General features: G+C 40.0%; 1 protein-coding gene across 1 annotated transcript in view; it reads right to left on the bottom strand.

Annotated features, from left to right (window-relative positions):
- Window positions 1-7,494: 7,494 nt before the first annotated feature.
- LOC115386234 (Fc receptor-like protein 5) overlaps window positions 7,495-27,700 on the bottom strand; it is a gene marked incomplete at its 3' end in the record, with an annotated part of 40,915 nt that continues 20,709 nt past the window's right edge. The window contains exons 10-13 of the mRNA XM_030088465.1: window positions 8,973-9,245; window positions 8,592-8,861; window positions 7,835-8,110; window positions 7,495-7,712 (exon numbers count right to left, since the gene is read on the bottom strand). Coding sequence (XP_029944325.1) covers window positions 7,495-7,712; window positions 7,835-8,110; window positions 8,592-8,861; window positions 8,973-9,245 — 1,037 coding nt within the window. The remainder of the gene's footprint in view (window positions 7,713-7,834; window positions 8,111-8,591; window positions 8,862-8,972; window positions 9,246-27,700) is intronic.

Raw genomic sequence — 27,700 nt, forward strand, 5'->3', positions numbered from 1 at the left:
CCACCTGTCATTGTTTATGGGGGACACATTCGCCGAGTTTAAGAGATACAATTATGACATGGAGAGGAATTGTAATCCATAAGAAAATAAAAACTTTATTCAAATGGAGTGTGTCCAAAGAAGAGTGTATTCAGACCTGTAAATAAAGTTCAAATACATTGTCTGCTAAAATAAAGTATCTCACAAACTGTAAGAAGATCTATAAACGCTCAGAGCACAGAGAAACATTCACATCCTCAAAACCTCAAAAAAAAATATTAAGAGACATTCACCAAGCAGGAGGAAAAGAAACGAGGGACTGTGGAGGAATACAGAAACTTTCCATGCTTGTATCAGAGCTGAGGTTTTGTACCGTCGCTTTTTGAAACGGTTCAGACCAGCTTTACTTCCTTCTGTTAAATCCACATGATGTGTTTCCACATTTTGACACTTCTTGATGGGGACAGAACAGAGCATGCATGAAGAAACCGTGATAATCACTCCGTTAAAACAAGAAATCAGCAGTTATTTTCTGAAACTATGTTATAAACAGATCTAACTGGGGTTTTAAGTAGGAAGACGCCTTGAAACAGGAAGAAATGAATAAATAGAACTTCTTCATTCCTTTAAAATGTGCTGCTGAATAGTTCACTAATGATCACAGTCACATTTATAAAAAATGTTTTAAACCTCTTGTAACTCTTTCAGTCTTGTGCAGTTTTTGACTTTACATTAGAAACAATAAATCTCTTCTTTCTTCCTCCTCTTAGTCAGAAAACTCAAGTCCACTTCCTGCTTGTGGCTTGAATTTGGTTCACATCACAATGTTTCTGAGTGATGCTGAAAAAGTGTCTGAGGAGCAGAGCTAGCAATAGAGTTCAAATCACCTGTGGAGTGTATTATTTACATAATTATACTTTAATATATTACCTTTTGTCTTTTAATTGTACAGTATGTGAATATTACTTGACCCACAAAACCAACCATCTTCACACAGGACAGTTTATTAGCTTCATGTTGCTGTTGATCACTGAGAGACTGAAACAAGGAGCGAGACTGTTCATCTCCACAGTGGCTTAATTGTTTTATTCGTGAGTGAAAACAACCCATATGCATATTTTTCTCAGTAAATTTTTACATTTGGAATGTCTGATATTCTCGGGAGAGGAGTATTTTCCATAAAACCAAGATGAATCGGTAAAGAGGAAGAGATCGTTGATGACATTAAGAACAAGAACCAATGTGATCAGAAAAAAATCATTCCAGTTGTGTCAACAAAAAAAAAAACAAAACACTGTAAGTTTTGACATTTCTGAATGGTTTAAAGAGGATTTACACAGGAGATTTTTAAAGGGCCTGTATCCTGCTTTTTTAGCTCGTCCAAACCCTATTATTGGCATTAACATGGTAATAGTTTATTTTTGGCGCTAAGGAAAAGTCATTTTGTGTTAAAGGATTTTTAGAGGTTAATTCTGAAACCCGGAAGAGAAAACGCTCTGTTTCACTGAAAATCCCGCCTCTCCCCCTGTGGACTGTGACTGACAGCGTGCTTCAACCAATCGGAGCTGCGTTAGCGTCTCTAAGGGTTAGCTTTAGCTCTTTAGCTCTGGCTTCTCTACACACAAACACACGCGAAAACCTCTTTTCCTGTTAGAAACTCACCAAGCGCAGACCCTTCAGACTCTTGCTCTTGCTTGATTGTTGCTTTCGGACAATGGTTAAAGGGCGAATCCCAATTCTCTGCTTAATCCTCAATCTTACTCCTCATTCCTCAAAATGCGCGCTCCCGTGAAGTTAAGCGTTGTCCCATTCCTAAACAAGTTGAGGAAAGGAGCGAGACTAAGGAGCGTTATCTCCCTTAATTTTGAGATTCTACGAGACCTACCTTGCACCTTACCTTAAAGAAATGATCCGCATGCTCGACAAGCGGTATGAAACACCACGTATTTCTCTCAAGTGGCCATCTCCCCAAATACAGATATTCAGGTCATCTGGTGAAAATTCTTTTATTTTTAATATCGCAATATATATCGCAATATATCGCAAGCCCCCCAAAAAATCGCAATGTCAGTTTTTTCCAATATCGTGCAGCCCTAGACGTCTCGTACCTTTCTTTCCTTTTGTTTTACGTTTATTGCGGAGTACTTGAGCATAGGTCACTTCATCAACTGAAATATAGGAAACAAAGCAAAAAGAATGGTTGTCAGACTCTGCAGGTGTTCACATACCAACATTTCCACCTTTATTTTGTAATTTGCTGTTGAACAATTGTTAGATGTTTTAGTTCCAGCTTTGGAGAACAACAGCAGCTCAGTTACGTATTTATTTATTTTTTTATGTTCCATTCAACCAAATGTTGGAGGTTGAACATGCAGTGAACAACCCTGCTCTCTCTGTACAGCAGCTGTCTGCTGCTCTTTACCAGTTGGTTTAATATGGAGAACAAATGTATATTTGACAGATCAAAAGAGAGTTCTTGGTTTTGTTCTTCATCAAACCTTTAGATGATGTGGTCCTCACATCAGCATAAACAGTGCTCCCCTCTCGTTTCTTTTTCCTCTTCACTGTGAGAATGAAATAAAATTCACTCATTGAAAGTAGACATATTTGTACCACTGGCTGATATTTTTATCTGCAGCATATCCACTTTATAACATCCAATACTCACCATTCTTGATTTTTTTCAGCTCAATTGAAGAATAAGTCACATTATCAGATTCACCTGAAATGAAGTTTCACTGTTTAAGTTCAGAAACTGTCATTGATTCATTTACTTTACTCTGCTTCATGTGGGGAAAAGTTTTTTCTTACTCTACTGTCAGTAGAATCAGTCTCTTTGAGGATTATCATTCATCCGATACTCACCATTCTTGACTTTTTTAAAGAAGCGCAGTTTGCTCGTTTTATGCGAAACACCGACCCCTGCAGGCCTTAGGTGTAACTGTAGCTTAGTGAAAAGCTCGTGTCTGTGGCTTGTGCCCATGTACGTGCACAGAAGAGGGGAACTCCTTCCTCGGTCTTTTAGCGGCGCTCCAGTAAAATGTAAGTTTCTTTTGCTTTGTGGGGTCTGTGCTGGAGTTGTGGCAGTGCTAGAAGCCGGTCTTTTCTTACTTTCTGGAAGCTCCATCCTCAGTCCTGCTCAGTTGTTGCTGCTAAGCGTCTGGCGGAGTAATGGCGACAAAGCGAAACTTAAGGATTACCAGGCCAGCGGGAGCGCGCATTACGTCAGGCTCAGAGCGATTCGTACCCGAATCACTCATGTTGCTGTGCCTTCAGTGCCCTGCACAGGAAAATAGGAGCGACTGCGATCTTGCAAAAATAGCTCTTGCTGCCCGTCAGGCAAAGGTGAAAACGTGTGTGGGTGTGAATAATTGAAAATTTAATATTTAAAACTGCGCTGTACCCCTTTAAGCTCAGTTGAAGAATATGTCGCATTATCAGATTCACCTGAAATGCAGTTTAAAATTTTTGAGATCACTGACTGCTCCAAACTCTGGCATTTAATTGATTATATATGAGATGCAGTGATTGCTTCATCGTGTTGTACATCACTGAGTGGACATCAACATTATTGGACAATAGTTTGTATTAAAGCTGACCTTGGAACGGAGAAGCATATGTGTTGCATTGATCTTCCAGCTGGTTGCTGCTGTGGTCTGTAGTTTGGCTCTGCTGTGAACTTTGAGACCTGTTAACCCTCAAAATATTTAATACAGCAGATTAAAAAAGAAACTACAATTTTAATAACTTTGTTATGAAGGAGGAAAGAAACATCAAACCAACCTGTTGAAGCATGAATCTGTGAAAGACATTTTAGAATATTATTTTTTTCAATCCAAAATGTTTTATCTCTACTTTGAAGCAAAATCCTGAGTCAGAATATATCTGTAGTTTTCGCTTTGGAAAAAAAAAAAAGTCCGTGAAACATCGGAAATAAAGCTCTTACCTTTTGTCCTTTTGGAGCAAGACAACAGCAGCATCAGAAAAATAAGAAGCACAATTCCACAAATTAACCCAATGATCCACATCGGAAAACTTTTTTCCCTGGACACAGCTGTAGGGAACAGTGGGTTTTGAAAAAACAAATAAATTATCACTCGTACCAATAACAATAATTGCTACAGTCATAGTAACAACAACAGCAACAAATGAGCAGACAACATACACTGAACAGCCATCCAGCTTTGAGCTGATTCTCTTCCATTGTACTGACACTTGTAGAAACCTTCATCTGATTCTGACACTGCAGAGATCTTCATCTCTCCTCGTCTCTCATTTTCAATGAGTTTGTTCTTTTTGTAGAAAAACACATCAGAGGGAATATTTCCAGTCTTCATGACACAGAGGAGAGTTACAGACTCTCCCACAGGTACAGGATACACAGGGCTCACCAGGATAACGCCATCAGCTGGAAAACAACGTTCAGTTCATTCATTAGAAGGTGAGATGATGAGGATGGAAAATACACACTAATGTATGAGTGGCCGTACAAGACATAATTCATTCTTGCCATCTCACACACATACTGTTACTGTGATTCTTTCGTGCCACTGTCCAACAATAAGATGATAAGAGTCGTCGTTTGAGGAGGAGGTCCCGACTCGCAGATTCCAAAAAGCACTCAAGGAGATATTTCCTTCAATTCAAATTCTGCATTTATTCAAGCAAACCAAAATACTGCAGCGACCACGGGGGTCGCTGGAGGCCACTGCTACGAGGCAGCCTGTTCCGGGGAGCCGCGGGGCATGCTGGGAGCTCCCCGTTCGGGACTTTTGGGACTGTTTGTGGGGTTCGTTTCATTATGGTTATGTTCTGCATTTGTGTTACTGTCTTGTGAGTTCATTTGTGTTGCTTTTGTGTTTATTGTGTGTCGGACCGCGGGCCAGAGGGGTTGCAAAGGGAGTGACCTGGGGCCTACGGCCGCCATTATTTTGTCTCGGTGTCGGTGTGTGAATGTTCCCTGTGCTTAGTTGGGTTTGCAATAAAGCCTGGTTGAGCAACAGAGCAGACCTCGCCTCGTCTTCTTGCCCGCAAGACGCCGCTCGACGCTACAATACTCTCCGTGGTTGACCTATCTCAAAAAATAACAAATCAAGTCTGTCTGCATTTTCTGAGTTTTCTGCATTGTCTACTGTCTGCGAGTCGGGACCTCCTCCTCAAACAGCGACTCTTATTATCTTATAGTTGGACATTGGCACGAAAGAATCGCCGTAACAAGTGGAAAACTGTGTCTCTTCTTCCTCATTCCACACTTCAGCAGAACCCCTCACACCTACGCTTTTATCCTGAGTGTGGAGAGGAGTGTCTGACTGGGAGGAGGAGAGATACAGACTAATGATTATCAATAAAGCAAAAACAAACACAATCCTTAATTTTTCTTTCCATAACTTAAATATATATCAAATAAACAAATGAAATTTACTTTGTCTCCAACACATACATTCACCTCTCACACACATACAATGTATGTTTATAAACACACATTCTCCTTTCACATTCATTGTCACACTCACAAATATATTCTTGTCACATGCAAACATTCTGCTGAATTAAAAGACATACTACATGCATCTATGTAAAGAAAATATATGGATGTAAGAGAGTGTGTGTGTGTGTGTGTGTGTGTGTGTGTGTGTGTGTGTGTGTGTGTGTGTGCAGAAAAGGAAGCTGATCATTTATTGTGCTGTGAGTGGCTGCAAAGCTCAAGCAGGCGGGTTCTGTTCAGGTCTTAGTCAACATCGAAGGTGTGGAATCTGAGCGCTGCTGCAAGACATTGGGGTGTTAAGAAATATTTTATCATCCCCAGAAACAGCCAGATTCTTATCCTCGTGGCTTGAGCAGCAGGTGACAGGTTCATCTGCTCCAAACTGGACTCACAGCATGGTGGAAAGTGAGAAACTCTTCAGACCTGCCAGCTTCCAAGTGGCTTCAGCAGGACAAGCAGCTAATGCTAACATGCTAACACTACACAAGGCCTAACTGGAGGATGAGGGTTTTTTTTTCAACAACTGTGTCATCATGCAAAAAGTTTAACAGAGAAAAAGACAACTCACAGTGTGTGGAGATGTTGACTGCATTGCTGAACTCTGTTCCAGACTCACACCAGTACACAGCTTTTCTTGGAGCCTCATTCTTAATATATGTTGATCCATTGATTGTAGCTGGAGGAAGAAAACTCAACAGCGAGTCGTCAGTCAGAAACCGGATGAGCCTCCACTGGGAAGAGCTTCCTTCACATGTCAGTGAGAGAGATTCAGAGGTGAAGTGTTGGACTCTGTCAGGATTCACTGTGAGAGACGCTGATGGATGAACACCTGGACAAAACATCAAGGCTCAGTGAAGGATGGCATTTCTATTGTGGCTGCTGGAAGACAACAGTTCAAGTGTTCCAGAAAGACAAACTGACCTGAAGACCAGACAAATGTGGGACGACTGTGTTGTGTGTAAATCAGCGGATCCCCTCGTCCAGCTGAACATGCATATCCTGCTGTGTGTGTCTGTCCATGAACTGTGAAGGAATTGTTTGCTGTCCCACTGCTGGTACCAGATAGAGGCTCATAGGTGTAGGAATCCTGAGAGTTTGGAACAGCTTTGAACCAGTAGAAGCTCCACCCTGCTGACGGAGGCTCAGTGTGACAGATCAGAGTGACTGAAGCTCCAGGAATCAACCATGATGGAGACACAGAGAGCTTTGGTCCTGTAGGAGAGAGGTTATATTCTCAAATCAAAATATAAGAAATGTTGGCCTGGATTATAGGATTCATTCTTGACTGAATTAAAAAAAAAAAAAAAAAAACTTCAGGTGTCCAATTGTTTTCTCATCTGTTCCTCTTCTCTCTCTCTCTCTCTCTCTCTCTCACACTCACACACACACACACACACACATACACACAGGTTCGTATTTCTATCCCTGTGGGGACCTTCCATTGACTCCCATTCATGTCTAACTCCTAACCCTGACCCTTACCCTACCCCGAAACCACACCAAAACAAAGCCTAACCCTAAAAAAAATGTTTTTGCACTTTTACTTTTTTCAGTAACAACAACATGGTCAAGAAAACACTGTTTCTCCTCATTAGGACCGGAAAAAGCTCCCCACAAGGCACGTCGTTCCAGGTTTTCCTATCCTTGTGGGGACATTTGGCCCCCACAAGGATAGAAATACGAGTACACACACACACACACACACACACACACACACACAGACTGATACACCTTCTTCCCAAGAGTCATCACCACCCTGAGTTCGGCTGTACGACAACTCAGGTCACTAGCGTAAATGCAAATGTGCAATATTGGTAACTCTGCCACTGCAGATGCTGCAACTTTTTTATATACTTATTTATACTTTTATTTTAACTTATTACCTTGCACTGAAGGAGAAGCTCTCCAATTTCATTGCACACCTGTATAATGCCAATAAAGGCTGTTCTCTTCTATTCTAAAATCTGATGTGACTTACTGAATACTGTCAGTGTGACGGTGTTGCTCCAATCTGTTGACTGTGCTCTTCTCAGCTTGTTTCCTTTACATCTGTATTCTCCCTGGTGCTGTGAAGAAAGAGCCTCCATCCTGTATTGGCTGACATTTGGTGGTTTGAGTAAACTGCTGCTTTCCCACTCATACTCCCATCCTGTGTTTCCTCCATCGATGGCACATCTGAGAGCGATGGTCTCTCCTTGGTAGAGCTGTGGTCTGTCGTGTTGCAGAGTCAGGGTTGCCTTGTTTGGGACTGTCCATGTTAGAAAGCACAAAACAGGATGAAAACTCAGGACAGGTGGATCAGACAACAGCGAAAAGAATCTTATGTCATGTTACGACGTTTGAATCTGCACTTCAGAAAATCCTGCTCACTTATTTTAGTGACTCTGATGGGATCACTGTACTCTGTGTAGTAAAGTGGATCTCCTCTTCCTCCTCTTCCTCCTCTGCACCAGTAACGTCCCTCCTGTGAGACTTCAGACTGACTCCGATGCACATCAGTATCATGTGTGTTCAGGAGGGAGGTTTTGGAGTCTCTGTACCAGAAGTATTTCCATCCAGCTGGTTGATTCACTGAGCAGGTCAGCGTCACTCTGCTGCCTTCAGACATGTTGAATTTATTGGTTCCCAGTTGAGCTTTTGGTTGAGCTGTTGAGAACAGTCACAGAATAAACATGTCAACAGTATAAAGTATGGTGGAGATGTGACTGAGCCAGTGTTTCAGACTGACTGTAGCTGCTGATAATAGTGTCAGTAAACATGTCCTGAACTAAAAGATGAATTACAGTCGGTTGTAAACAAATAAACATTCTGTCAATCTGTTTGGATCTAATTGTAATAAGTTACTAAAACTAATGATTTATGTTTTGTATTGCTATTTGGATTGACTTGACTCCAAACATGTCCAACATGAAAGAGGAAGATTTTAAAATGTATTATCCTTTAAAGACAATGAGTCTTGAGTTAGTTTAGCCAAATAACAGTTTACTACTCATGTACAGCTAAAGGACTGAACTGGCAACCCAATACCACTACAACTTCATAGTCATGACTTTAACTTGGATTTTATTATCTCATTGTCTGAATACCAATCTGACAAACACGAGAAAAACCAACAAACATCACTTACGCAACACTGACACTGTGAAGGCTTCACTCCATGTGGTTGAAGAACGAAAGTCATCTCTGTGTCTGGCCATACATTCATACTCTCCATTGATGGACTCAGAAGCAGTGAATTGTAACTTTTCATCCCCTTGAAGATATCCTGAATTTCTCCTCCAGGAATACCTCCAGTCAGTCTTCTCTCCTCCCTGGACCTCACATGTCAGAGTGATCTTCTCACCCTGAAATATCTGAGACCAGCTGGGTTGTCGTGTTATGACAGGCTTGTTGGTGACTGTTTCCACCAGATATGAGGAAACAAAGACAAACACACACATTAGTTTCATCAGGATTTCTATGACGATAAAGAAAATGAAAATATTTGAAACCAAAAAACTGAACTCACAAGTTATCCTAATGGTGACTTCATCACTCATGTCAGAGAGATAACCTGATGTTTCTCTCACTCCTCTGCACCGGTAAATTCCTCCTTTAGATACCTGGATGACTCCATTGTCCCCAACATTTGTTTCAACTCGTGTCTCCGAGCTGGTTGATGTTTCTCTCCTGTAAAACTCATATTTCCATCCATCAGAGTCTCTCACAGAGCAGGAAAGACTCACTGAGCCTCCGACTGAGATGGTTGTGGTGCCTGATGTCAGTGTAGCCCTGGGTTTCTCTGTGGATGGAAAAACAACACACACCTTTAATGAACTCTGTGAAAACTTTGTGTTTATTTTTCATGTAGATTTAATTCTAAAATAAGTTTCCAATTTATTGAGTTTTTTTTTAACAGAGACATACAGAACACAGTGATGATTTTTCCTTTCACTTGTCATCTGTCATTTTAACTTGACAGTTTGTGAAGCTGGAAAAGTTTTGTTCTTCATGATTCAGCATTGCTTGTGGCGTCCTGCAGGGGTCAGTACTGGATTACAAAAATTAAAATTGGTTTCATTTGCAGATGACAGCAGTATTTTTTGTTCAGGAGGATTTACAAGATTCATCCATCTGCCTTTTCTATCCATCTTGTCCTTTTCAGGGTCGCGGGTGGCTGGAGCAAATCCCAGCTGCGTCGGGTGAGGGCGGGGTCCACCCTGGACAGGTCGCCTGTCTGTCACAGGGCTGACACATGTAGCCATTCACACCTTGGGGCAATAAAGAGTGACCAATTAACCTGACATGCATGTTTTTGGACCGTGGGAGGAAGCCAGAGTACCAGGAGGAAACACACACACACACAGGGAGAACATGCAAACTACACACAGAAAGACCCTGAGCCTCAGCCAGTACTTGAACCCAGGACCTTCTTGCTGTGAGGCAAGAGCGCTAATCACTGCACCACCGTGTTGCCATGATTTACAGGATCCTTCTTTTGTTTTAATTATTCACAGGATCTACTCAGAAGATTTACTGCAGAAATGTTTCATCCAAATGGTGTATTTGGATTAAAGCTCGGGTAGACGATGTTGTCCAAAAGCACTTTTAGTCGCACTGAGTGAAATGCTCCTTGCCCCCTGGGAGAAGTCAATACATTATGTGGACAGAAAAAGGTGCGGAAAAAATCTGACCACTGCAGCGGCCACAGGAGTGTAAAAACTCCGACCCATCGTAAGGCGCGGCCCGCTCTTAAGAAACCAATCAAATCCCTTCGCCATTCTACCAGCCCCTGGTTCAGTGCGGCGCGGCGCTCACATGGAGCATTGGAGCTGGGGAGGTGGTCACATGGTACACAAAGCCAGGGCCCGCACGTGTACTGTCCCACCCCCACCCCCTGTATGCTGCGCCCTAGGCGGCCACGAGTTCGCCTATGCCTAGAGCCGGCCCTGCCTGCAGCCGACAGAGTGTCTGGACAGACGCGGATAGGGTGACCACCTCCAGAAAGACAAAAAGTGGGACACCTGGCATGTTTTGGAGGGACAAGGTGGGATGGACGCAACCATCTGTAAAGCCTGACCATACACTTCACAGTTTAGACCACAAGACCAGTAAAACAAAATATTTAATATGTAGCCTATATATTTTGAGGAAACATCACACAGAATTAAGTAACAAATGTATTTTACTTACTTAAGTAAAACATATACTGACACATTAACATTAATAATCCATCTAAAAGCACCGAAAAGGCCGAACATAAAGCCTTTCAAGTATACAGTACAATAACCAACAGGCCTATATGCACTTCCAACATACCCCATACTGTCAGAATTCAACTAGCACACTGTGTGAAAATCTTGGCTTAAATAAAATATCAGTGGGAATATATATATATATATATATATATATATATATATATATATATATATATATATATATATATATCAACTTCAAATCTCATGCTTTTGCATAGCCATGTTTAACTGTAATGTACAAGGTAATAGAAATAGTCTGTGTCTTTCTCTCAGTAGGTCAGCTTCTTGCAGCGCTGTGTAGAGGCTCAGGACACATTTCTGAAACAGAAGGAAAAACACCCAACAAATATTAGCATCATTAGATACATACACAATAAAACATGATTATTTGACCATTGAATCTCACCTTAGTTTTTCTTGAATTTTTTCTTCTTTTCTTCTTTTTCCTGTTCAGCACTTTACATTTTTTTTTAATAAATATGAAAAAAATATGAAATAAAGTTTGATTTGATTTGAATTTATACTTTTTGCTTGACCTTACAGCCTCAAGTAAGATCCTCTCTTTCACTGCAGAGGCTCAATAAAAACGACTGCATTAGATGTCTCTTGCTGTCAGACCTTTTTTTGATGAGAATCACATCCAGCATGTCGTTTGACATCATGTTCTCCACCAGGAGAAGCTGCTGCTGCACAGGGAGCTGAACAGGGCTTTGTCGGGCTCCTCAGTTGGCCTGTTTCTGAACTCCTGTCCTGTCCGATCTGCTTGATCCAGCTTGACAATTGGCGGTCTCGGCGCTCGCGGCTCGCGTGAAAAATAGAACGAAGCGGAGCGGGCGCCGCAGAGCGCGAGCCGCGGTGCGCGCGGCGCCCCCATGTTGTGTGCGGCCAGTCAGATAGCGTGGGGGGCGATCAGAAGCGCCGTGCACGGCGCTACCGCGCGCAGCGATTCCGCGTTCGAAATGCTCTCCGCTCGCGCAGATCAGAGCATCGAGGTAGAGGAATAGACCCGCTCTGGGCTGGTTAATTTTGTTTGTATTTTTTTTTTTTTTTTTTGCCAATGAATGGAAAAGCGGGACATTGTCCTGATATGCATGATGCGGGACAAACACTGAAATAGCGGGACAAAATAGCCTTAAACGGGACAGGTGGTCACCCGAGACGCGGACCGGATCTTTTCTTAAGGTGAACCTCCAAAATGAGCCATAAGTCTCTGCTGGACGCATCAGAGATGGACTGAGTTGGAACGACTCCCCTCACCGCATGCAGAGCGGCTCCACCCCTCTCTTCCCAACAGGAGGTGGGTGGCTGGGCAGATAAGACAGAAGTGTGATCATCTCCAAGCTTGTGTGTTTTTTTTTTTTTTTTTTTTTTTTTTTGTGAACTGAAGCTGAAGTTTTGTTCTTTCACACGTGTGACTGTTTCTGCTTTCCTTTTGTTCTCTCGTGCACACTCATGTGCACACGCCGCTCGAGGAAGCCACTTCCCTCTCACCTCAGACCCGCAGGACGGCCAGCCAGAGCCACCATGTTCATGCTTATTAGATAAGAAGCAGCAGGCTCATCTCTTTCCTCTTCATACTAATAACCAAGCACAGTATTCTTCAAAGAAGCGCGCAAAGCGTCAGTCGGATCCCCGCACGTGCCCGCGTGTCGCCTCAACTCATGTGGAGTATGCAGAGAGCGAGTCTTCCCTCCCCCCTCCACCTTCTACAGCGGAAGTAGGAGGGAAGACCCGCAGACCTGGGAGGGTCGAGAAACACTTCCTCTCTCTCTCTCTCTCTCTCTCTCTCTCTCTCCCTCTCCCTCCACCCTCTCTCGGCCTCTCCTGATGCTCTTGTGTAATTTCGTACCTGGATCCTCAGCTTCATGCCCCAGTTTACTACCAGCTATATTCTCCAACAGAAGTTCGTAGGATGCCCTCTGCCATGTCTTTATGTAGGTGCAGGAGCCGATTGTCTGGAGTGTCGACATTAGTTAAAAGACCGTCATATCTTTGCACTCTCTTCCTTCTCTTCACTCTTTTTTTGTTGGTGTTGTTTGATGGTTTGTTCACAAGTTTCTTTCTTGTACTTTCTTCCTCCTTTCTGTTTTTCTGACCTGTCTTTCTGCCCCCCTGTCAGTTCAGTAACATCATGTATCAGTACTCAATATGAATATAATTAAGAAAGCATGTTAACAAGAGGAGTTATATATTCATCAGCTCCTCTTGGAGGAGCAAATCTTTCGGGCATATAACAGCAGCCAGACTTCCATTCTGCTGCTTCCATGTTGGACAGGACAGGTTAAAAAAGAAAAAAAAAAGCATAATTCACAACTTCTGTCAGCTCAGTTTCAGGAATTCACCCATTTCAAGTAATTGGTCATTTGTGGCATTGTTGATTAATTAATAACACCTGGTTAATGAATGATTTAATGGTTAAATCACTCCATGATGTTCTACTCATTTCCAAACAGTTAATTATTTGAAATTATTAATGAATAAATTACAGTTTATTCGGATTAATAATAATGGCATTTTGGATAGATTACTTTGTGCTTCACTTTAAACAGTTTGTTACACAGTAATAGATTGTTGACCTGTAATTATTAATTGGTAAATGACAATTTACTCAAATAAATTACTCCCGGCAATCGATACTTCAGTAATTTAATACAAATTGCCCAACATAAAACTCGACACTCTCGTATTTTGTTTATTCGAGCGAACTAATCACCTTAATCATAGTTCTGCAATTTATCATGATAGAAAAATATATCATTCGACAGAACTAATTAACTACATAATCACGATTAACAATTTTGAACCTGACAGCCCCACCAGTTAAATTATGTTGTGCTTTATTATCTCATTGTCTGATTATCAATCTAACATAAGAAAAACCAACAAACATCACTTACGTAACACTGACACTGTGAAGGCTTCACTCCATGTGGTTGAAGAATAAGAGTCATCTCTGGATGTGGCCATACAGTCGTACTCATCGTGGTGTGTAGAAGCAGTGACCTGTAAAACTTTTTCACTCTTCTGTTGAAGTGATTCTGAATTCCTCCTCCAGTAATACCACCAGTCAGTCTTCTCTCCTCCCTGGACCTCACATGTCAGAGTGATCTTCTCACCCTGGAATATCTGAGACCAGCTGGGTTGTCGTGTTATGACAGGCTTGTTGGTGACTGTTTCCACCAGATATGAGGAAACAAAGACAAACACACACATTAGTTTCATCAGGATTTCTATGACGATCGACAAACAACTTATTGGTGACAAAAAAACTGAACTCACAAGTTATCCTAATGATGACGTCATCACTCATGTCAGAGACATAACCTGATGTTTCTCTCTCTCCTCTGCACCGGTAAATTCCTCCTTTAGATACCTGGATGACTCCATTGTCCCCAACATTTGTTTCAACTCGTGTCTCCGAGCTGGTTGATGTTTCTCTTCTGTAAAACTCATATTTCCATCCATCAGAGTCTCTCACAGAGCAGGAAAGACTCACTGAGCCTCCGACTGAGATGGTTGTGGTGCCTGATGTCAGTGTAGCCCTGGGTCTCTCTGTGGATGGATAAACAACACACAGCTTTGAATAACACTGAGAACTTTGTGTTTCTTCATTTTTGTACTGATTTAATTCTAAAACAACTTTTCAATTTATTGTGAGTTTATTGAACAGAGGCATACAGAACACAATGATGATTTTTCTCTTCACTTCAAGAAACCACGTTGTGATTTGCGTTTAACATGGTGCCATGTCCGGAGTGATGTTGGCTTCAAAAATGTTTGTTTGTCATCAGGAGATTGAACCAATGAAGGGAATATCTGCTTTAAAATAAACAGCGGTAGTAGTTTTAGTAAGGTGTAATCTCATTATTTTTCCAGTGTTTCAACACTTGTTACTGACAACAACATGAGGCGCATTTCTGTTTCTATAATTCACCACTTTCAGCTTGGTTCTTCCTCGCTGGAGTCCAGCAGAGCTGGAGGAGCATGAAGTTTGAGGACAGAAAGAAGGAACCGTATTGGTGGAAAGTGTGTCACCTGACATCAGAGAGATACAGCCATAGAGAGCCCTGCTCATTCAAAGGCAGATTTTAAATGGAAGTACAGACATCTGTCAGCAAACATCTATGTCAACAGATGTAGAACCGTTATCTGCAGGTACAAATGAAATTTGATTGGCGTCTTGTCTCATTTCATCACAGAGCAACATTTGAATAATTTAGATTCATGTAGCATTTCCTGTTTGTGATTTATTCTGTCAAGTGTCCATTTATTTCATTATTCAATATTCAGGTTTATAATAAACATACATACATCTTAAAGTTTCATTGAGAGGGGATCCAAATGATTTGACACTTTTACATTTTTTTAAGCAACACAATCATTACTTTGCCTAGTTATTAGTTACTTTTAAAGTATTGTAACTCAGTTCCTAACTCAGTTACTTTTTTGAGGAAGTATTTGTAACAAATGACTTTTGAAGAGTAACTTGTCCAACACTGGGTTCAACACAGACTCGGTGAGAATACTTGTTCATCACAATGAGTTAAAACCGATCTTAAAGAGCAGCGAGACACATCGAGAACCAGAGACAGAAATATACAATGAGGCAGAGTCCATCCTGGACAGTTCACCAGTCTGTCACAGGGCCAACACACACACACACACACACACACACACACACACACACACACACACACACACACACACACACACACACACACACACACACACACACACACACACACACACACACACACACACACACACACACACACACACACAGACACACACAGACAACCATGCACTCTCACATTCACACTGGGGGCAATTTAGGCTCACCAATTAACCTCACATGCATGTTTTTGACCACAGTACCCAGAGGGAACCAACACACACTCAGGGAGAACATGCAGATTCCACACAGAAAGACCCCAAGCCCCAGTTGGTATTTAAACCCAGGACCTTCTTGCTGTTAGACAAGAGCAATAATCACTGCACCACCATGCAGTATGGAGGAGAAAAATATTAGTCAGGAATTAATTTTGACAGTACTGACACCACAGGATCAATGCAGCTTATATTGTGTGTCAGAATGATGATAAAATGAAGAAGTTCTGTTTTACTGCTGTTGGTCATGTTGATAAAATGTTCAGGACTCACCTGCTGCAGTAAAAGAGACAGTTTGACTTTGCTCTGTTTCAGATGACCACTGGTTACGACCAACACAACCATATTCACCACCATCATGTGAGGAAGTTATTTGGAATCTGTAGTAATTAGTTGTTTGGTAACCAGGAGAGTATGTCTGTTGGTCTCTGTAGAAACTGTATTCCCAGCCTGCCTCTGCTCCTTCAATGTCACATGTCAGAGTAACAACCTCTCCAATGAAAAGAGTCGACCAGCCAGGGTCAATCTTCAGCACAGCACCAAGAAACAAATAGAAAACAAAGCACACAGGCAGCGCTGGAGTCCTCATACAAAACCCACACATGCACAGGGACAACATGCAAACTCCACATGGAAAGACTCCCTGGACTGGACAGTTTTCACTCTGAGGTGGAGCACCAGCCAACATGCATCCAGTCAAAACTCACTGACTCCTGTAGAAGTAGCTGATACAACAATGACATTTTTAAAGACTCTTCTTTTTTAGTCATTCATGTAAGAACAACGACAATGAAATAAATATCAATAACTTAAGTAAAAGGCAACTGTAACAAAGGAGAGGAGAGTGTAAATGAATCACCTGCAGCACAGCCTCTGCAGAGCAGGACACAAAACACTGAAATAAAGATGAAACATGAAGACATTAGAGCTTCAGTGACTTTGACTGGTTGGTGTGTAACATTAACTTGAATCCAATAATGAGAAAATCCAACAAGTGAAAGAAACTCAGCTCTTCTCACTGAAACCCGACTGCTGGTCTGTGTGAACTGAGGAGAAGAAGTATGTGAAATACTCACAGAAAAACCACAGATGAGAGAATAACCTGCCTCCCATTCTGACATGCAGCCTTTATCACAGGAAGTCTTTGTGTGAAGAAGAAAAGATCAGCATTAGAGACAAAAGAAGAACTGTCAGGAAACAGAAGAGACACTTCATAGAAATGCTGCATTTTAACCTCCTCAAGTTCTTCTTTCTGCTCTTCATCCTCAGTTTGGATGCAGCGTTGAAAAGGTGTGAAAATATTTTAATCTCACTTCATGAAAAAACAATATTCTGTTCTGCCAAATAAGGACATGAAATCAGCTCAGTTTTCCACATTTGAATCAATTGAAACTGCAGTTACTCCTTAAATATTCGACAACTGAATGAATTTGAAGGTGCAGAAAACCAAATGCAGTTTGATTCAATAATCTAATTTAAAGACATTTAATTACATGTTTGTCCAAATTAGTTGTGCAAATTCTGGAAAGTAATTCATTACCATTTTTGATAACCTCACTTTAATAAACATTTGCCATCCCTATCAATCATTCTGATCAATGAAAACAATTCAGAGTTCCAGTTGAAGGATGAACACAGCTGATGGCAAAGTTTATTAAAGTTACAGTAAATTTAAAACTCTAATTTCCTAAGTTCTCTCAAACGTTTTAATGAAAAAACAAAACATTTAGTTTCTGTCTGAAAGTAAGTTGAAAAAAGTTGAATGCAATTTCTCAGAATTAAGCTGGAGTTTGCAAACAAACAAACACAGTTCTGGGGTGAAAATAGACATCATGTTAATGTGTGTGTGAGATTTCCTCTTTCTTAAAAAAAAATGTTTTAGACAGTCATTGCGTGCCGTCAAATTTTTTTTGACTTTTTTGCTTTCTATCAGAAGCTGTATTATCTTATTTATTATCTTTTATCTTATCTTATCTTATTTTATTTATTTATATATAATGAAGTTAAAAAGTTGATTCAGTCTTTTTTCCACATGGATCTGAATTTCTAGTTTCATCTCTGACTGTCTGATGGTGATCCTCCTCATGACTTTTTATTCTTTCTGGAAAACTTCAATTTAAAGACACAAAGCCGTACAATCAGATAAAGTAAAGAAATGACATCCAAATGAGTGAACAAACAGAGAAAACACAGTCTATCTTCGATATGTGCCAATCTGGTTTCACATGTTCAAAAGGGAATAAGTGAAAACTTATTTAATCCGACACGTTTGTATCTTTATCATTATCTTTATTTATTCAGTCACACAACAGATTTTCCTCATTTAACATTTAAAAATCTCCCATCTTAACATTTGAGAAATAGATTATATTTGATCCGGAAGTTTTTGTTCCATCACACTAACTCTTCAATCCTGGGCAAAATGGAGCTTTTTGACATTTGACATTAAAATGTTAAGAACTGAACCTGTAAAGTCATTGACATTCCTAAAATAGCTCTACAATGTTTTTTTTTAAGTCCAATATTCACACTTGCAGTGAAAACAAGAGGCCAGAGATCCACAAGGCTGATTAATCCACCAAGAATTAATACATAATCAATACTGATAATCAAAGTTCTCATCATACTCACTGATCTCAGTTCTGCTCAGCAGATGTTGGAAATCCACTGAACTCTTTCACCAATCTGTGGAAAATATCTACTTCTTAAAGATTTCATGTGAAAACTGAGTCTCTATCATGGAGAGTCCCATTAATGTGACTCAGAGGCGTCTGACTCGTCTTCTGAACGTTGAGCTGAGCTTCTGGTTTCATCAATTCTCTCACAGGAAGCCAAAAGAGACACGTTGACAATGACAGATGAAGTTCCGCCTCCTCTGCCTGCAGCTTTCAATGACAGGAACAGAAGAAACTAAACAGTTTGCAGCAGTAATCAGATTACTTTTTCTACACAAGTTCACTTTGCCTGCAGTCTTTCAGCTGCTGGAAATGTGGCAGGTTGTAATACTGAGACCTAACTGGTTAAAAACAGACACATTTTTAAACATTGTCTGGATGAGAATCAGTCAGTTTGCTCATCACGGATCAATCTGAACATTTGTCATCAGATTTTTACTGTTTGTAACGTTTCTCTGGACAGAGGTTGGAATCAGCTGTATTGATCTCCTGTCCAGTCGTGTCTTTACTGCTGTGACTTCAGCCAGCAGAGGCAGGAACATCTGGGCTGCTTCCTTGGTGTGTTCTGAGTCTTTTTCATGTTGTGTGGCTGCAGATATCTCCTGCAGTGATGCTGTGTGGACGGGGAACTTTTTAGGAACAACGGGGAGAAAAAAGATGGTTTTGTCACAAGTGGACAGGATCTAGGAGGACAGCAGCGTCTGCTCATGAGTTCAATGAACTTCATAACATGAAGATCAGAATCAAAACATTTTTAGCTCCTGTTCAGCTACTTTTTGTGATTTGAATTCAGTCAAATATCTGGTATTGATGATGCAGGAAAACATCCATTGGTTAAAAAGTAATTTGTACTCTGGGTAGTTTTTGAGACGAGTAAGAGTAACTTGTACTCTTCAGTATTCTTCTAACAAGAGCACTTTTACTTTCAACTGAGCATAATTCAAGTATAGTAACTGTCCTCAGTCCAACCTTTCAGCAGTCTTTCCTCCTCTGGCTGATGCTCACAGAGCTGCAGCCCGGTGGTCTCTCCTCTCTCGTGCGCTCTGCTGATCCGGCACATGCAGTCCAGCCTCTCTCCGTCTTCAGTCCAGTAATGTCTCCTCCAGGAGGTCAAAGCAGCAGGTAGCAAAATCTTGAGCTGAACTGGATTGTTTTGCTGACATTTCTCCGATTCCCAGTTTTTAACTGCCTGAATATTTATTCTGATCACGAGAAATGTTTCAATATGTGTGATTCTGGTCAGTCTATCAGATTTCACCTGATTTTACTGTATAATTTGATGTAATGATGAATCTTGACACTGACTGAGAAGTTTTACAGTAGTGGATTTAAACTAGCAGCCTGAACTGCGTCGTCTGGCCCATCATGACTTTATGATTAAAACAAAATACAATTTGTCAGTTCGACCAAATTCCACTGAACGAGAAAGTGTCATTCGTGGCTCGTGTCTGTATGCTCATATCTGTTGCCACATGATGGAGGTCTGTGGTTTTCCTGTCAGTTTCAGCTCTTCTCACCTTTTTAGCTGCTCGAGTCGGACATTATCACAAAGTGAGTGAAAACATGACAAAGTTTATCATCATGGAAAATGTAAGAATAGCAGGTATTTTCTACAGGAACCATCACATTTTTTTTACATCTTTGTTTGAATTTAGTTGAAATATATTAATTTGATTTGTATGTGTGCACATTTAGTTGTTATCATTTGTCTATTTCTGTAAATGTTAGATCTTCTTTTGATTTAGAATTGTGTTGGAACTCATGGATGATGAAGAATGAATCTGATGGACTGAAGCAGACATGACAGGAGTCAGGTTCCTTGTTGATGCCTGATCAAAACGGGAACGCAAAGAACACGTGGTCCAAAACCGCCTTCCTGGCCCAGACTCGACTGCACCATATTCTCGCCTCTTCTTCACTGGTGAATTCCCTCCTCTCTCATCAGCAGCCTGCAACTCCGTCTCTGCAGCCTCAGGATCGTCTGGACCGAAGCGGACTGGACTTCATCCTTTCATCACATGAACGTCCAAAAGAGCCACATCGGCCGAAGTTCTGCTGGACGCAGCAGAAAAGCTGAGTTAAAGTGACGTCTTTAACTCCTAAGAAATCACCACGAACGCCTGCAGGACCACCCAGAGAGCAGCTGCATCGATACGACCCTCTCTCCCCAAGAGGTTGGTGCCTGCAGGCTGAGACAGAAGTGTGGTCGTGTCCAAACTTGTGGGTTTTTTTTTTATTTGTTGAACTTAAACTGAAGTTTTGTTAATTACACGTGTGATTCTGTTCACTTTCCAGCGCTGAACACGCGTCCATTTATAGCAGAATGATCTCTGCCCCATTTCTCACTCACACCTGCCCTGTTTCCTCATTTCACACTGCTGCAGAGGTGCTGCTGGGCAGTATCAGGCTGCACTGTGGTTTCTGTATGAAAGCTTCTGGTCTGCCTTGAGGGCGTTGCACTATTGAAAAAAGGTGAGTTTATCTTCCCCCTCACTTCACACAATGCATCTGTGTGACCACTCGTGTTGTGCCTGCAGCACGTTTGCATGTGTGGCTGACTGCAGGTTGTGTTTCCCACCCGCTGCTGGGGCTGGCTCTTGTAGCTCGTTGTGGCCGTTTCCTGTCTGCAGACTCTCTGCACTGCTGTACAGCCGTCCGTGACTCCTTCACTTGGCTCACCTGTGAGGATTGGCTCCTTGGCCATGAACAATATTGCACCTTCAGAGTACTGATTTTAAATGTTATTTGCAGGCTTAGAGCCGTGATGGGTTTTTTTTCTTGACATTGCACAGCAGTATTTTATTCCTGGTTCTTCGCCCCTGCTGGTGTGCTTCAGCTTGGCTCAGCTGTTCTGCTGGACTTGAACTACGAGAGACCCTGAGTCCACGTCAGGCTGCCAAGCTGAATTTATTATTAATATATATATTTTTTTTCATTTTAACTGTTGAAGCCTACACTGTGGTGATTGTTGTGTCTTTTTTTTCCTTCACCCTCCATTTTTTGTTTGTATTATCCATTCTATTGCAGGTTTTGTGTATTTGATTCGTTTCCCCCTTGTTTTTCTCTTTTTGGAACATGAACTGTAAACCCCCAGACCAGCCAGATCCCTCGGTGGTGGTGGTCTGTTGGCTGCAGTGACGTGCACTCTGGGTGTCCTTGGTTGTGGTGCCACTTGGTGTGTAGATCGCCCTTGTGTGTGTGTTTACTGGCTGCCTGGTCGGCCTCGATCCTGGTTCCTTTGTGTCGGTTGAGTTCACTCGTGATTTTAGTGAAATCAGACTTCACTTTGTTCCTTCCTTGATCTATGGTAAACCCTTTTTTTTTGTAGTAAAATTATTGATTATTCTTTTGGAAAATAAGACTCTGGCACTGAATCACTTTTCCTCTCTTCACTAACACCCACACGGTTTTTCTGAACAGAGTGCCTTCCTGGATCGTTGCATCCACTCGCAATGATTTAATGGTTTGATTTACTTGATTTACTTACGATTTACATATTTCCAAGTAACTGATTATCTGATATTATATGAAATGAACAAATATATGCATCACTACTGTCACCAGTCAAACACACGAAAAATCAGTCTAAAGTCAGTATAAACACTCATCATCATTACATCAAAATATGCAGTAAAATCAGTTGAAATACTGTGGAAAACTGACCAAAATCACACATTTGACATTCCTCATAGTAGTGGACACTGCAAACATTTAGCCAGTTGACAAGTGGGAATGGGGGAGATGTTAGAAAGCAAAAACACAAAACAATGGTGTTGATGCGAGAATAAAAAATTCCAGAAATAAGACTTTCTCACCCCCGGATCCCACAGCACGCGTCTACCTGCGGTGCGCTGCTGCACGTTCACGTCCGTTTGCGTGTGCGCGCGTCAACGCCCACTGCACGCGTTCTCCTGCATGAGCTAACAAATGTCTCCTGAATGATCTTATTTGGTTAAATGAACGCTGACAACCAAGCTGAGCACATTGAAAAAATGTTGATGCAAAGTATACATTGTGCATTACCCTAAGGTGGCTGAAAAACTGCCTAACAACATTCTTGCCTGCAGACTTTTTACACTTGAAGCACACATAACCCATTATGTCCAGTACTGTGATGCAAGGCGTACCTCCAATAATTTTTTTAAGTTGTGCAGAAACTTGAGGCGTGGTCCAATGAGTGGGATGAGGGAGGCCAAGCTGTTTTCATCCAGCAGAAAGAAAATATCTTTGTCTATCTGTTGAGCTGCAAGAAACAACATGACATATACTGATAAGCAGGAAAGCAGAGAAAGTACCGTAATATCTGAAAGAAATATGTGAATAGAATGAACATGAAATTAGTTTATTTGTAGAGTAATTCACATTGTATTTGATACATTTTTACAGTAAATATAAAGTTATTATTGCTTTGTGTTGGACATTTTTGCATACCTTCAAATGTTGGGATAAACTCAGTCAGGTTCCACTCTTGAAGTTTTTTCTGGACAAACTCATCCATCTTTAAAAAATCAAAAACATTGTTTTTAATCACTGGATTGGGCAGAAGACGCCATTTCACCTCCGTAGTTACAGCGACACATGGAGCGACGACGCAGCTGCTCGTTAGCCACTGCAGAAACGTGCCACTGCATTAACGGGACGTTTTACAGTCTTTTCTCCCACTTTCAAAGTTAAAAGCTCTCTATCGCTCTCCTCCGCTCTGCTGTGCTGTGCTTTCTCCTTCCTCGCGCTCTTTTCTACTTCCTCTCGCTTGATTTGCAGTCCCTTCCTCTTCCGGCTGCTTCTCCTCCCCACGCTCCAACCAAGTCCTTATAATTGGACACTTCCTTCCAGCCAATAATCCAATTAAAAAAAAAACACTTCCGCAGCACTCTGTGTTTTCATTCTCATAACTCAGTTCCACACACATTATTTCCAAATCTTACATCACATATTGTAATACAACAAACTTGTATATTCAAACAAATTGAAATGGCACAATAATATCATTTTTGTTGTCTTTTAGGAGCAAAATTAATTACTTCCTTAATGTTTCCAGGGCTACACATCTTTTAGAAGTTTGAATCCCTTCAAAACAGGAGCGATGATTTAAAAGTAAGCAAGTTAATCAAACCATCCCCATAAAAACAGCATCATGGGTGAGCTCTGAGTGTGTAGCTTCCCTGCTATCAGCAAGTAGCGTGCAGTGTCACGGCTATGTTGGGAGATTCAGCCGCTCGCTGGGCTGCGCAGTTTGGCCACGGCGAGGAGAAGACCTCCCCTCCTCACAGGCCAACAGATGTTACAGAGAGACATCTAGGGGTGGGCGATATGGCAAAAATGTCATATCACGATTCTTTAAAATCAATATCACGATCACAATTTTATCACGATTCTTTTTTGTATTGATTTTTCTAGACTAATTTTCAAGTTTGACCATTTTTTCCCCAATGTCAAACATATAAAACGTATGAAATGTATTTAAACATGTAAAACCCTCAAAGAAAAAAAAAAGAAAATTTAAACTAAAGAAACTGAATTTAATTTAAATAGTACAGTTTTTTTCTAATCAAAATGTGCAGTGAACACAAACATAAAAAGTAATGAAGAGCAATGGAGTGCACTTTTGTAACACAAAAACTAAACACACCAAATACATTATTAAAAAGGGTCAATAAAAATGCAAACTTAGCCGGTTACCACTTAAAGGGCAACAATTTAGAACAAAAACAATTTAACTTTAATATCTATAACCTGAGTGAATAATACAGCTGCTTGAGAATAATTTTTTTGTTCAGAGATCTAAGCTTTTATCTTTAGCTTTTCGGGGTGTTTCTATGGCGGCTGATCTCTTGTAGAGCCCGTACTGCTGCTGTAAACCAGCTCTGCCTGACACAGCCTCCACCCAGCAGTAGCTCCAGTCAGCAAAGCTCCACAGCGCTCAGCTCCTTGTTAGCTGCCTTTGCGTCCTGAACGCAGCACTGGCTGTGGCTGCTTTTTTTGTTTTTGTTTTTTTTTTCCATCATCGTTAGTGTTGCTCCGCATGTTTTTTTTTGATTGATTGATTTTATTTGTTTCATTCTTTTTTAAAAGAAAGAAATGAAAAGGAACAGAAAGAAGTGAGACTTATGATGTCTGCCCCTATTAACATAAAATAAATGACAATTTGTCAAGATTTAACATATCACAAAAAAAAAATGCAAAATTCAATACAACAATTTCACTAAATCAAAATACAAATATGACCATTTCACAAATAATTGCAGATCAAATACAACCATTTCCCAAGTGTAAATACAAAAAAAGAAAAAAAAAAAAAAAACCTTAATGAAATATGTTCAAAAGAAACAATCATTCTAAGTTTGACCATTCTTTGAAACAGAGTCGTACCCTCCCAATAACTGTGCTTTTAAACATTTCTTGAAGATATGAATGGACTGAGACCTCTTAATTTCACTGTCAAGTTTATTCCATAAATTGATTCCTTTTGTTGTGATGCATCTTTCTTTCAATTTGGTTCTTGATTCTGGTCGTTTGAAAACTTCAGTGCCTCTTAATCTATATTGACTGTCTCGCTTTGCAAATCTATTCTGTAAATTAAATGGTAATTTTTTCCGGTGAGCTTTATACATTGTTTTAAGAAGGTTGAGTTCTACCAATTCTTTCATTTTTAAGGATTTCAATTTTATAAATATTGGGTTAGTGTGGTCTCTGTAACCACTTCCATTCACCACACGAATCACTCGTTTCTGTAAAAGGAAGAGTGGTTCAATGTAGGTCTTACAAGCATTTCCCCAGACTTCAACGCAGTAGGTCAGATATGGTATAATCAATGAATTGTACAACAGAAACAAAGAATTATTGTGAAGTGACTCTTTCAATTTGTACAGAACAGCAATGGTTTGAGAAATCTTAGTTTTAACGTACTCTATATGGGATTTCCATGTTAGTTGTTCATCCAGCAATACACCTAAAAACTTAATTTCATTTGTTCTCTCAATTTCTATACCTTCCACTGTCAGTGTTGTGTCAACGTCTGTCCTTCTGTAACTGAAAATCATATATTTGGTCTTACTGATGTTCAAAGATAGTTTGTTAGCGTTGAACCATTTTATAACATTCTGAAACTCTTTTTCTACAATTTCTAATACTTCATTTATATTGTCTCCAGCATAATACAAAGTAGTATCATCCGCAAACAAGATGCATTTCAATAAGCTGGAAGCAGTGTCAATGTCATTGATATAAAGAAGAAAGAGTACTGGTCCAAGGACGGATCCTTGAGGAACCCCACAAGTTACGTTTCCATTTTTAGATTTTATATCGTTGATTTGAACAAATTGTTTTCTGTCTTTTAAATAGCTTTTGACCCATTCGTGAGCAACACCTCTTATACCGTACTTATATAATTTATACAGCAATATGTCGTGATCTAGAGTATCAAATGCTTTTTGAAGATCTACGAAGACACTTACTAAGAAACGTTTCTTGTCCATTGCATTTGTAATTTCTTCTGCCAGTTCCATAATTGCTGTAGCGGTTGAGTGATTCGTCCGAAATCCATATTGATTGTTACTTAAAATGTTGTGTTTAACAATAAATTTATTTAATCTGATCACAAATAATTTTTCTAAAATTTTTGAGAGCTGAGGAAGTAACGATATAGGTCTGTAATTGGAGACATCATTTTTATTTCCTTTTTTGAAAAGTGGAATTACTTTGGCTATTTTCATACTCTCTGGAAATGTTCCTGTGGTAAATGACAAGTTACAGATGTATTTAAAGGGTTCAATCACGACATCTATTATTTGTTTTATCAGTGACATGTTCATGTCTGTATAGTCATTGGAATTTTTATTTGGAAATTTACGAACAATACTGAATATTTCATTTGCTTGTACAGGCTCAAGAAAGATGCTACGTTCATTATTTTGTATTATTCCACTATTTATGTTTTCGTCTGGGATATTTTGAGATAGATTTTTCCCTATATTCACAAAGTAATTATTAAATTCCTCTACAATGTCCTGTTTTTCAAAAATGTCTATTTTGTTTTTGGTTATATGGTTTGGAATTATGGGTTTAACCTTGCCTTTGTGCAAGACTGTGTTAATTACACTCCATGTGTTTTTTGTACTATTTTTGCTTTTCTCTATTAATTTTGTGTAGTAATCCTTTTTCTGTTGTCTTAGAATTGATATCAGTTTATTTTTATATTTTTTATACCGAACCTCGGCTTCTTTTGTTCTTAGTTTGAGAAACATTCTGTTGAGATAATTTTTTTTCTTACAGGCGTTTTTCAGACCACTTGTCATCCATGGGTTATTAATAGTATTTTTCTCGACACAAGCAACTTTGGTTATTTTGCAATTTTTGTTGTATAAATTAATAAGTATCTCCATGAAAGTGTTGTAGGCATTATTTAAATCTCCTGTATAAAGTTGATCCCAATTTTGTTTCTTTAAATCCTCTCTGAATGCCTCAATGGCTTTATTGGATTTGTCTCGTATAAAAATTGAAGTTTTTTCTCGCTCAGGGGTAATGCACAATTTTTTAAAAATAGTAAATACAGGTAGGTGATCACTCACATCGGTCATAAGAATGCCACTAATTATGTCTCCATGTAAAGTTGTGTATATGTTATCAATGATGGTTGCGCTATGGGTAGTAATTCTAGTTGGCTTTGTAATCATAGGACATAGTCCTGCCATTTGCATATAATTTTTAAAGTCATTTGACGCTGCATTATTACCCAGATCAATGTTGAAGTCACCACAGACTATAATTGTTTTATTTTTAACATCTGCAAACAATTCAAGAATTTTGTCTGTGAACAGCTCTATACCAGGCCCAGGTGGTCTATAAACACAACTAACAAGTATATTTTTGCCAATATCGCTGATGATCTCAATTGTGAGCACTTCCATTAAGTTTGGAATAATTACAGTTTTCATTTCAATGACTTTGCATGCAGATTTTCATCTACATAAAGGGCTACTCCTCCACCTCCTTTTTCCACCCGATTTGCATAAAACAGATTATAACCTTTGATTTGAACTTTATCAATATGAATCTCTTTTAACCAGGTTTCCGTCACAGCAATCACTTTAAATGATTGTTTGATATCAGCAAAAAGCTCATTAATTTTTGGTAATTTCCGTTTTAGACTCTGACTGTTAAAGTGAATGATGGAAAATGCCTCATCCGACACCATATCTGTTCTGTTATTGAATTGCTGAACAGTAAAATAATCACATCTCCCTGGCGTTAGTATGGTATCAGTGATGTCCGCTTCCATGTTGTAAATTTTGTCACTGTTTGTGTCTATATGAGTGTCCATGATTCAGTCTAAGTGTCCATGATGTAGTGCATTCAACCTCTTGTCTTCTTTGGTCCATATATCAAGGTGAACATTTATGCTCTGTATTTCTGTAGATCATCTATACTTTTAATTATCG

Source organism: Salarias fasciatus, chromosome 3 (genome assembly GCF_902148845.1).
Source record: "Salarias fasciatus chromosome 3, fSalaFa1.1, whole genome shotgun sequence".
Classification (NCBI taxonomy): Eukaryota; Metazoa; Chordata; class Actinopteri; order Blenniiformes; family Blenniidae; genus Salarias; species Salarias fasciatus.